Source organism: Manis javanica, chromosome 1 (genome assembly GCF_040802235.1).
Source record: "Manis javanica isolate MJ-LG chromosome 1, MJ_LKY, whole genome shotgun sequence".
Classification (NCBI taxonomy): domain Eukaryota; kingdom Metazoa; phylum Chordata; class Mammalia; order Pholidota; family Manidae; genus Manis; species Manis javanica.
The window spans coordinates 74775267-74787612 of record NC_133156.1 but is presented as its reverse complement, the minus strand read 5'-3'; the positions used below and the strand labels follow the sequence as shown (position 1 = coordinate 74787612).

At 43.2% G+C, this 12346-nt stretch overlaps 1 protein-coding gene across 10 annotated transcripts in view; it reads left to right on the top strand.

The window, feature by feature from the left end:
- Positions 1-7391: 7391 nt before the first annotated feature.
- The window catches only part of CAST (calpastatin), a 130195-nt gene continuing 125240 nt past the window's right edge, over positions 7392-12346 (top strand). For 8 of the 10 annotated variants that reach the window (XM_037012161.2, XM_037012153.2, XM_037012154.2 and 5 more), the window contains exon 1: positions 7392-7684. In XM_037012161.2, coding sequence (XP_036868056.2) covers positions 7610-7684 — 75 coding nt within the window. In that variant the 5' untranslated portion in view covers positions 7392-7609. Of the gene's footprint in view, positions 7685-8173; positions 8332-12346 lie in introns of those variants that run through there. The other 2 variants (XM_037012157.2, XM_037012152.2) reach the window with 1 other exon arrangement.

Here is a 12346-nt window from a genome sequence, read left to right as displayed (position 1 = left end):
AGATAATTATTTAAGAAGAATTATCAAAACTGACATTTCACCTCTTAGAAGGCAGCAGTCATACTGTCTTATACTTACAGAGTATTTATCTTTCCAAAACACTAGAATCTAATAAAATTAAAGTTTAGTGTTAGAGTTAGAAAGAATCCCAGTTAATAGTGGTAATATTTGAAAATCTTGCAAGTACATACTACATTTGAAACAAATAAAGTAGTAATAATTTAAGAATAATTTGAGTGTGGGCTAGACTTAGTGACTTGCTTCAAAGAATAGAGGATAGAATGGGAGATATTATAGCCTTTCAGTGGAGAGCCTGGCTAACACTACTAGCATCACAAGTGATAGAGTATACGGATATCATGTATCCCCAACCCATACAATGTGATTAGAAAGCCACTTGCCACTGTGGTATTCTTACCCCCAAACCCACAATCTCAGCCTAATCATTAGAAAAAAAAATTAGATAAACTCAAATTGAGGAACATTCTACAAAACATCTCAGCACCTCTCAGAACTGTTGCAGTTATGAAGGACAAGGGAAGCCTGAGAACCTGCCACAGACCGCCAAGGACACAAGGGCATGACTATGACCTGTCATCCCGAACTGGGACCTCCAGTGGGAAAAGGATATTAATGAAAGGACTGGTGAAATCCAAATGAATTCCAAAAGAAGCAGTTAATTATTAGTAATATCGCAATGTTGGTGTCTTCATTTGGACAATTGTATCCCAGTAAGGTAAGATGGTACCATTAGGGGAAAATGAATCCAGGAACTCTCTGTACTTTACACAGAGAATCTTAACAACTGTCCTGTAAGTCTAAAATTGTACCAAAAATAAAACTTTATTAGAAAAAATAACTTTAACAAGAATTTTCTGAGAACAAATGCCCCTAAAATATATGAAATAAACTTTTGTTTGTAATAGCCATTTTGAAAGGTTTAAAGATAATTGTCCTACAGGTCATTCACTGCTTCAAGTAGCTGACCAACATGCAATAGGTCCGCCAAGTAACAAAATTACCCTGCTAGGAGTGTTTTCCTAAAATCCTTGGAGGAACTACAAATGTAAATGACTGACTTGTACTGTAGTAGGAACTTGAAGTGTTCTTTTGAAATTCATAGTCATCAGGTTGAGGACAGGTGTGTAAGAAAATATTTTTTAATAACAGCTGAATTGAAATATAATTCACATGTTATGCAAGTCAGCCATTTTCGGTATAAAATTCAATGGTTTTTAGTATAGTCACAGACATGTAAATAACCAATTTTAGGACATTTTCTTCACCTCATAAAGGACCCTCCTGTCCTCACAACCCTAAACTGTACTGATCTACTTGCTCTCTATAGATTTGCCTTCTGAACATTTCATGTAAATGGAATCATATCATATATGACCTTTTGTGACTGGAAGAATTATTTTTATATTCTCCAGGTGAACTCTAAAAAATAGTTTAAGTGCCTTAGAAAAATTCACTTTTATCATTGCAGATATTAAATCACTCATTTTGAAATATAATCACAATCCCCCACCTCAAAGCATCATGCATCCCATTCATATGCAAACATTCCACTCCATGATTTTTTGTTTGGTATATAGCAAAGAATAAATACAGAGGAGTGGTTAGAAGCACAGACCAGAGATCTAGAACGTCTGATTCAAATGCACACCTGAGCAGCTGTGGAACCCAGGGCAAATTACTCGACCCCTCTGAGCCTTAGCTTCCTTGCCTATCAAACAGGGAATAAAGGTTCCCACCTAATAAGGGTGAAATGATTGAACACATGCAAAGCCTTAAAAATAGTCACTAGTGCATGGTAAGTATTACACCTATCTGATTTGTTTATGCTGTTATCAACTGTGAGAGCCCATTCAATACAAATAGCACCATGGAGTATTTAGAGTTCTCCTGACCTCCTGATCTTATGTGATCAGGGACCATTTTGTTTATAAATGCATTTCTAAATTTTCCAGTCTATTTATTTTGTCTTTTGAAGAAGGGAGTTTAACTGGAAGAACCCAGTAATGTATTTTTATTCATTCTACAATATCTGTTGAAGATACACTATGTGCCAGGCATAGTCTCAAATTCAGTGAATAAGACTGAAATGGACCTTTTCATCACGGAAGTGGTGGTACAAATAAACAGTTATGACAGGAATCAAAGAACGTATTAATATTCACAACAATTTCACCTCCTCTAAACCCACTAGGAAAAATGTTATTGTAGAAGGGGAAATAAGATAATATCTGGCTGGGTTTTGAAGAGTTTATAGAAGCTTCCAAGCATGGGAGAGAGTGGGAGTAAGATAAAGAGAGAAAGGATTTTTAAGATGTTCTGCTGAGTGTTATGTTGTATGCCCACTTGGGCATTTTCAATTACAGTAAAGGGACTGCAGTAAAGATTAAGATGCTTTTAATTGCTTTTGAGATGCTGCACCATCGTTTCTTTAAATATAAACTGCATTTAGGATTGGGCTTTATAAGGGTGATCAGCAGTAACCCCAGCAATGCTGGGGAAAGTTAAAGCTTTAGGAATGGGAAGGAAGGAGTACTCCAGAGGAGGGGAAATTAGCAAGGGCAGGAACTGGGACGGGCTGGGAGTGTTCAGGATCTGAAAGCAGGAGGGCACAGGAAGGCAGGAGGCTGCCAATGGGGCCTCCCAGGCCAGATCCTACAGGCCCTGGAAGGCCATATTTAGGGTCTAAGCTTCATCGTGTTAGTACTGAGGAGACATCAAGGACTGTGAACAATGAAAGGGGATGATTCACACAGTGCTAGTTCTTTCGGGGCGTCTTGGAGCATACTGAGAACTCAGCTCTTTCATGAACCCACATCTCTGAGGATGGATAACAGTGGAAGGCACCTAGAGCTTCCTGGCAAGCAGGGGTGGCTTACACCTATCTCTGCCTACTGCGGGACCTATAGAGCACTCATTTATTTTGTTCTAATACCACTAGACAAAAACAGAAAATAAAAATTTTATTTTTTCTTTATTTATAACCATTTTCAGCAATCACAGTTGTAAAATTGTTGTTTCTATGTATCTAGATAGTAGTTTTAACAGCTCACAAGTTTTGTGAAACAAACTGTTCTTTAGTGATCCTTCTTGAAGCTAAATGTCATATTAAAAGGTGGAGAAATCTAAGCAAGTAGGTAATATTTTCAAACCTTATGTTCTGTTATATAGCAGTCTGACAGCACACTTTTGCAATATTTATTCCCTCCTCCATGCTATTTGCAGTTATATGTGCTATACAGCACTGACAAGTGTAATGGCTCTGATAAGCTACCTGAATCCCCTACAAGGACAAGAGTCCTTAGCTCAGCTCCTGGAGTGCCACCAGCAGATGGCCCTCATCTCTCAGCCCCCTTGGGGCTACCACAGCTTGAGGGAGCCATGTGCCTCCCCTGAAGCCATACTCTCTTCCCCTTCAACCACATTCAAGGACTGGTTGAAGCAGGTTTTAAAGGTTCAGGCCTCTCTTCCAATCCCAGACAACTCTAAAGGGCAAGCCATCTTCATCCTTCCCTGAGGGTTATGTGAGGCTTCCACTGGCACTACAGCCCAGCTCAGCTCCTCCCTTCGCGCGCCCTTCCTTACCACCCATGGCTGTTGATCCCAAGAGCATTCCCTGATAAAGCCCTGGAAAGGAAAGATGAACTCAGACCTCTGGTCCACACAGGCAAGAAGTAGGACATTTGGTCCTGCTGAAGGACGAGAAGATATTTCGCATGTGTCTTACTACCTGGAGGGATAGCTAAAGGATGAGGAGTAAAACTTGAGGGGCTAGCTACAGGTGTATGTGACTCAAGTTCCTGTATCACAGCAGTGAGAACTAAACATGACTCTATCTGCCCTTTATTCTCTCTCTTCTCCTCTTCCTCTCTTCCTCTATCCTTCCATCTCATTCTTTCCCTGTGCCCTACCCCATCTGCCATCCATACACAGCCCAGTATGCCATGAGGAGCAAGCTGTCTTGGTCCATTCAGGCCGCTACAACAAAATACCATGGGCTGGGGTGTTCAGAAATGTCAGTAATGCTTTTCTCACAGTTCTGGAGGATGGAAGTCCAAGATCAGGGTGCCAGCACCGTCAGGTGAGAGCCTCTTCCAAGTCACAGGCTTCTCATTGTATCCTCCCGTAGTGGAGGGGCAAGGGCGCTCTCTCAGACACCTTTCATAAGGGCATTCATCCCATTCATGCCCTAATCACCTCCCAAAGGCCCCACCTAGTGATGATACCACACTGGGCATTAGGATTCCAACTCAGGAATCGGGCAGGCAGGACGCATTCAGACCACAGCACATGGCAGTGCTCCCGTGGTGCAAACATATTCTTCTGCCGGCAGGCATACCTTCATCACCTTCATGCACAGACTTCACCACTGAAGCCATTCTTCTGGATAATTCAAAAGTCAGAAGCATGAAGCTCCTACTCAGACACATGTATGTTACAATGAAAAGGAGGCTCTGAACCTTTGCATATTTTGCTAATTAGTCTTTGACTGTTTACAAGGATTCTTTTTTTCCAGTTTACTTAGGAAAATGTCTCTAAGGAGTGGAGCAAATGTGGCTGAGAGTCTCGAGATGACAGGACAGGTAAATTTCAGTGGGATTGGAGGGCACTCAGATTGCCAGAAAGTCCAGGTTTCCTGGGTATAAATTCCCTTCTAGGAGTATGTTTGGCTTAGAAAGAAATACTACCCAAAGTGTATGGGACTATGCAAAATTACCCCTCCTTCTCAATTTTACCCACTGGCTGGATTACCAAAAACGTCACAGCTATCAGATCACATAGGCACTCTTCATAAATTGTCTGGCCCAGTCTTTGAGTGACGTTTTCTATTGTGCACCACCTTTTCCTTTTAGGAGGCCCTCCTCCCTTGGCCTGTAGCACCTTCTTCTCCACTAGCTCCCTTCTGGCCCACTGCAGAAGTGGCTGAGGCTCTTCTGGCTGCTTCTCTGGATTCCATCCTGTCTTTCTTTCTCATTTTACACATTTCCTGATGAGAAGTGATGAGTTCCTGAATAGCTACAGTGGTAGTGGGGATGAAGAGGTGATATAACGTGGACATTACTCAGAGGAGGTTTCAACTCACTCAAGTCAGACATGGAGCGGAGGCGGGGGCAGCCCCTGGGCTCCTAGCTCCCCGGCCCACTCACCCTCTGTCAGAATGGGGAGCTTGTCCTACAACACCCTTGGAGGACCTCTTCTGGCCACTGCCTATCCCACAGTCACATGTTTGGTGGACTTATCTGTCTTTCCTACTGGACTGTGACGTTCTTGAGTGTAGGAGGCCCTGGTACCTCCACAGAGCCTGACATGCAGCAGACAGCTTGTTACTGAGTAAATAAGGGAATACACTACTTAAAATATATGCAAATAATGTGGCAAAAGTTGTCATATATATTTAAAACAAGCTTCCCCAAGATACTTAAATGCTGGTCATGGTGTCATAGTTATAAATTCCTCACTGACTACAAGAGAACATGAAGACATCACTCTCTTTAGCTTCTTTGAAGTTCTTCTTTACTCCTAGTCATTATGCATTATCTAGCTCACAGTTGTTCCATTTATGAGAGTGTGAACTCTTAAACAAAGCCCAAAGGCTAAGGTTATTATCTCTTGCAGATTTTGATATGAACTGTTATCACATAGCTCAGTGTAGCTGCTTAGTAAACAATATGTTGATAATGGATCAAAGACTCCTGAACTTGGACCAGCAGCCCCAGCCAGGTGGGCTTTTTATTTCCTAAATTGCCCCTGTCTTTTCTTCTTCTGGTCATATGCTGCCAACCGGCCAGCCCACTCCAGCCTCCTTTCCCATCGTATGATCAACAAAACTCACAGAACCCCAAAGTCCTGAAGCACATTTTTACATATTCACACCTGTATGTCTCTCAATGTCACCCATTGATCCTGTGTTACATGTACCACATGACTTCAGCTAAACGGTAAGTCCCTGGAAGGCAGAAAAATGCATATTTTTAATCTTTATTCTGCTCCCTCTGCCATTCCCTTCACAGTGCTTTACAGGAAGACTCAAGAAATATAAAACTGGTTGAAGTTCAATTTTAGTATTCCATTAGAAAAATACCTCAAAGTTAACAACAAAACCATCTTCTTACAGAGTTAGAGTAATACATCTAGGCCCTCTAGGCTGCGGAATAAGGAAATGGCGGCAGTTCCTGGGTCTGGAGGTGTGGCTGCCTATCACCTCACTCCTATAGTTTTTGTGTTTGTTGAAATAACTGCATGTGTTTGCTCATTATCATAAAAGTGATTTTTCAGGCTTATGACATATTTTCCCAAATTATAAATGTAATTCATGCAGGCAATCCATTTTTCTTAAATGGACAATCATAGGCCCTATACCCAAGTTGCTTCATTTTTAGGTATAAATTCCTGCACTGCTGCCTCGTTATTGAAAATACTAGATACATAGGTAGTAAGCAGAACCCTTTTAGAGGAAATGCATTTATAGTAATCTTCCCTGCTTCCCCTCTTAAGAATGCTGCTAGCCAGTCTCTTGAGTAAAAGGATGTCAGAATCCCTAAAAATGAGATGGGGAGGGGAAAAGAATTCCATTCTGTCAAGCTCCCTATGGCACGACCAGTCCTACCTGATAATCTGGCCTCTCTTCAACTGTCTAAGACACAACACTACAGAGAGCTGTCATCTGAAGGCCCGAAGTGTCCATGCCATTGCAGGGTTACAGGGTTTTTCTTTTCTGTCGGGTCTGATCACAAACCGCCAGCAACCACAGGCTGACGGTCTCTGCAGAGGAGCGTTTTCTAGTCAGGCTTGCTACATTTCACTTCAGCCTCAAACCAGGAAGTGCTGTTGAAGATAAGCCAAAGACAAAAAGCAATCCAGCCTCCAAAACAAAACTCACCAGGCTTCAGAAAGGGTTAAGGGCTTTACATTTGGGACCATTCTTCAGTTTGTATTGGAATCCATAAAACATTATTAAACTTTCAAAGTCACCCCCCCCCAAAAAAGGAACATGGCAAAACACATACACAGGCACGCACACATGGAGACCAATTCGTTCCTGTGATCCTCTTCCTTACCTAGACAGGCCGGGTTTGGGCCAGATTTGATTTGGCCAATTCTTCTCTTAGCTAAACCGGGGCAGATTGCAGAAAAGGTGCCTAATTCTCGAGATTTAGGGAGAAGGGTGAAGGCGTGGACCGGCCACGCCCTGATCCCGCTCTGGCGTTGCACAGCGGCAAGCTAAGTCTGGGCAGGACAAGGGAGGAACCCCACGACCTCCAGCCCCTCCTCTCTGTGACTCACGGGGAACCGAGCGGTCCTGGGGGGGCGGGGAGGGTCACTGGGTGAAGACCCAGGGGCGAGGGTGTTGTTTCAGGCCGGAGCCCGGGACCTCCACTGCAGGACGCAGCCAGGAGCGGGCAGGAAGGGGAGGGCCCTGCGGGCCGAGGGGGAGCCCCCGCGAGCTCGGGCTGGTTCGGAAAAGCTGCCTCACGGGCGCGCCCGCCGGCCCTGCGCGCTCTCCCTCCTTTCCTCCCAGCGCTCCCCTCCCGGGCCTCCCTTCCAGTCTCCGCTGCGCTGTCCCGGAGGCAGCACTCGCAACAGCCTCGCCATGTCCCAACCGGGCCGGAAGCCCGCCGCGTCCCCGCGACCACGGCGCGCTGCCGCCTCCCGCCAAGCCCAGGAGGTGAGTGGCGCTCCTGCCGAAGACGCAGGCTGACCGCCGGGAGGACCCGGGCGCCGGAGCCTAGGGCTGCCGCCTCTGGGCGTAGCCTGCTTGGTCCGTAGCCCCGTGCGCCCCATCCCCGGCCGCGGCGCTAGACTCCGCGCTCACCGCGCGGCAGGTGTCTGAAGGTAGCCGGGGATTTCTGGGCCTGCCCAAAGTGCGCTGGGCGTGGCGCGAGCCGGATAGGGGGCGGCCCTCGTCCGGAAAAGTTGGTTGGTGAGACGTGGGTGAAACGAGGATGGGGATGAAAGGGGCAAAAAGTTCATTCGGGACCCCCAGAATGGGTGGGAAGGTTGAACCCGACCGCGGCATCCAGGCTTCCACGTAAAGTTCGGGCTGCAGGGTGCGGCTGCCTGCAGAGGTACGCATCTACCAAACCAGCCCGGAGCCCAACCGGGTGGGGCGGGGCCTGTCCCGTGCCCCGCCCACGTGCCGGCCCACTGACGGCTGCCTGCCTGGTGAGTTCAGTGCCACCCCAGTGCAGGGCAGGTGGAGTGGGAGTCCCGCACCGTCTACACAGCACCCTGCGTCTTTTCCGGGTCCTCCGCCCCGCGGCATCTCAGAGCAAACCTGTTGCCATGGCATTCGCAAGCTGGTGGTACAAGACGGTAAATGGGAGCGATCGTGCCTGGGCAGGACCGGGAAGGAAATGTGTTTGGTTCGAATTTCTGGGCGTGAGGATAAAGTGTTGTCCCGGGTTTTTGGGGAAGGGGCGGGGACCGGGTGCGACCTACTGTCAAACCTTCAGGTTAGGCTTCGGGAGAGGCCAGACTCACCCTACTGTGGTATGTGTGAGCGCGCCCGGGCTTGTGTGTCGGTGTGAACGGATGCGTCAGGCTCAACTAGGCTTATCAGTTGAATGGAACAGGAATTGTTGCTGGAGGAATTCCGACTCTGGATATGAATTCCTGGATCAACTCGGACTCATCACTTAAGAGCTCAGATCTAGTATTTGTTTTTTCCTCATAAGTAAAGCCTTCAGATCTTTCAGAGTAGTGTTCTTAAATGTGCATTCTCCAACTCAAAGGAGGAGTCAGCCGGGATGAGGGGCAAGGAGAAAACTCAAAACTCCTAGGAGCAGAAGCAACTGAAAGGAAGACCCTTACTAAAAATGGGGTGTGGGAAGGAGTGTGCAGCTCTGCACTTAATTCTAAAAAAAATACACCGAAAATTGGTTGACAGAGTCAAAGCATTTATATCCCATTGATCTATGGTGAGAATTTCAAAAAAATAGTTAAGTATACCTCTCTTCCAGCATGTGGTATTGGGAGGAGCAAGAATGTTGTAATCAAACACTCTTCAAAAAGAAACCTTGTGTTGGAAACAGTAAACTGTCTCTTATCCATCATTGGTCATTCTCTGAGAATCTACTGTGGGCTAGGCTCAGTACTAGCATCCATGTACACAGTGGAGAGTAAGAGAGTTCCTATTCTCAAAGGGCCCTGAGTCAAATTTTTTGAACCTATTTCCACATCTATAAAATGATGGTGACAATAGGCACCATGAAGGGTTGGTAAAGACTAAAAGTCATGAATCACAGTACCATACCCATAAACCTTTAATGATTGGGATTCCAGTTTTCCTTGAGATATTTCCTTGTGAATATTTCCCATTGTGTTTTCTGGGTTTTTTAATGTAGCATCTTACTGATGTTCTAAAAGAAAAAGTTTGCTTTGAGTCATTACTGCCCTAAGGTTCTTATCTAAATGTGCCACATGACTTACTGCAAATGAGCGGCAGTGGTTCGAGCTGACATCTGACTTCTTCCAGATTCAGGTTCTCTAAATGAAATCATGCTGAAATATTTGGAGGAAAGTAGTTTAAATCTATGCTTTTAACACTGTTAAGTCTGACATTTCTGCTAACACCTCTCTTAGGATCCAATTTTGTAACTATTATAAAATTATTTTGCTAGTGGGAACCTCCTATAATCAGCAACCTGCCTGTGATGAAGCCTTGACTTTTCCTAAACCAGTGTGGTCAACAAAATAATAATGTGAGCCGTATATGTAATTTAAAATTTTCTAATAGCCATATTAGCAAAAACAAGAAAAAACAGGTAAATTAATGCTAACAATACATTTAATTAACCCACTGAATCCCAAATATTATTTCAACATGCAATAAATGGGCAAAACATTGAAATTTTGTACATCCTCTATTTCAAGTTAATTCTTCAAAATCCAGTGTGCATTTTATATTTACAGCACATTTCAATTCAATTGCTCAGTTGGCATGACTTGCTAATGGCTACAGTATAGCTCCAAACATAGGTTCCTAAGCATTTTTGTTTGGTCGCTGTGAGGAGATGATCACAGATCATTTTGAGAATTAGATGAAAGTTATGGACCATTTTACTCCAACAAAACACACACACACAAAAGTCCACCCATAAATTCCATCAGTGTCCAGGGAGCCAATTTATAACATGTATACATACATTTTATACACACACACACACACACACACATGTGCAATATAAATTGTATATAGTGGTATATATAATAAATGTAGATATTTATATTATATATATATGTCTATATAAAATTAATATATAATATAATAATGTAAAATGCTTCTGGTAAATCCTGTAAATAAAATATCTTTAGTAGGATCCTTCAAATATTAGAGAACATTGTGAGTGACCTGACTTAAAATTTAGGCAAAATAAGTTAAAGGACATATCTATGACATGTTTGTTTAAAGGAGTGCCACCTATAAAGCCAGTCAGTGAATCATTACAATGTATATTTCTACATTGAATACTATCAATATCATTGATCTTATCTTCTGAAGAATTATATAACTTCTTATCTTCTAAAGAAGGTCATAGAAAAAACAACTAAAAGCTAGATTTGAGAAACATCTAATGAGCATCATAATGATGAAGCATAAAGGTGAGTAAATTTGGTTGACACCAGTAATCACATTCTTGAGTCATAAGTTGACTTGATTAGACCATGTTAATTAAAGGTGTTTTCTTAGCCTAATTAGACCCTTGGGCCCAGTGGCAACATGATCAGGGAGCCCAGTCATGGGGGAGGAGCCAGCACTGTGGCCGGCCTGGGAAGAGTGTCACAGGCCTTCCACGGCAGGACAGACCATTTGGCTGCAGTGAGTTGTAAGAGTTAGTATTGCAAATTATAGAGTCTGCAGAAAGGGTACAGGCTTTGCAGTGCTGAGAGAAGGAAGGTGAGACACAACTTTCGTCTTTTGGTTGGCAGTTTCTGAATTGGCTTGTTCCCCCGTGCAGATAAGACTTTTTGAGGGGCTGAGAGAAGGAAGGTATAACACGGCTTTCTTCTTTGGGTTGGCAGTTTCTGAACTGGTTTGTTTCCCAGTGCAGATAAGACTTTTAAACTAAGATACTGATGATACTGTTCTTCAATCAGTTTTGACACTTCCCAGAAAGCTAATTATATTCTACAAGTGCTTTTTAAAAAATGGTGTTGCTTGCTGGGGTGGAAACAGTGGGTGGCCATTTGAGAGTCCAAGGTGAATGGGTTGGGTAATTAGTTCTGAGTAGGTTGTTTCAGTGCAATGCAAGATTGCTCTTAGCAGCTCACCCGTATCCTATGTTTTTTCCTTGTGGCTTTGTGTGTGTCCGTGTGTGGTGTGGTGTGGTGTGGTGTGTGTGTGTGTGCATGTGTGTGTGTGTGTGTGTGTATGTGGTAAAATACACATAACATAAAATTTACCATCTTAATTGTTTTTAAGTATGAAATTCAGTTACATTCATACTCTTGTACAACCATCACCACCATCTATCTCCACAACTCTTTTTATCTTTCAAAACTGAAACTCTATAACCACTGAACAATAAATCCCCATTCAATTTACATATATACATTTGAAATCATACCTTTGCATTGAAGTGTCTGTGTTCCTTATCATTTTCTTTTTTCTATTCTATTCTAAGAACATTTAACATGAGATCTTAACAACATTTTAAACGTATACTACACTATTGTTGACTATCGGTACAATGTTATATGCAGATCTCTAGAGCTTATTCATCTTGCTTGACTGAAATTTAATGTCCACCAATAAGTAATTTCCCATGCCTCTTTCTCCCAATCCCTTGAAACCTCCACTCTACTTCTGTCTCTGATTTTGACTACAGGAACCTCATCTTATGGAAATCATATAGTATTTGTCTTTTGTGACTTTTTCATTTCACTTAGCACAATGTCCTCAACATTCATGCATGTTATAGCATATGTCAGAATTTCCTTTCTTTTTAAGGCTGAATAATATGCCATTGTGTGTGTGTGTGTGTGTGTGTGTGTGTGTGTGTGTAGGTTGCTTCCCTGTTTTAGCTAATTTTTTAGGAATCACCTTACTGTTTTCCACAGTGGTAGTACCATTTTATATCCTATTATATATACACAAGGGTTCCAGTTTCTTTACATGCCCACCAATACTTGCCCCACTACCTTCTGACCTCCAAGGTTTCTGATGAGGAATCTGCTTATAATCTTATTGAGTACCTCTTCTATGTGGCAAGTCATTTTTTTTGTTGCTTTCAAGATTCCCATTTTTGGCTATGACTTTCAGCAGTTTGATAATAATGTGTCTCCTCATGGATTTTGAGTTTATTGAGCTTCTTGGATGTTTATATTC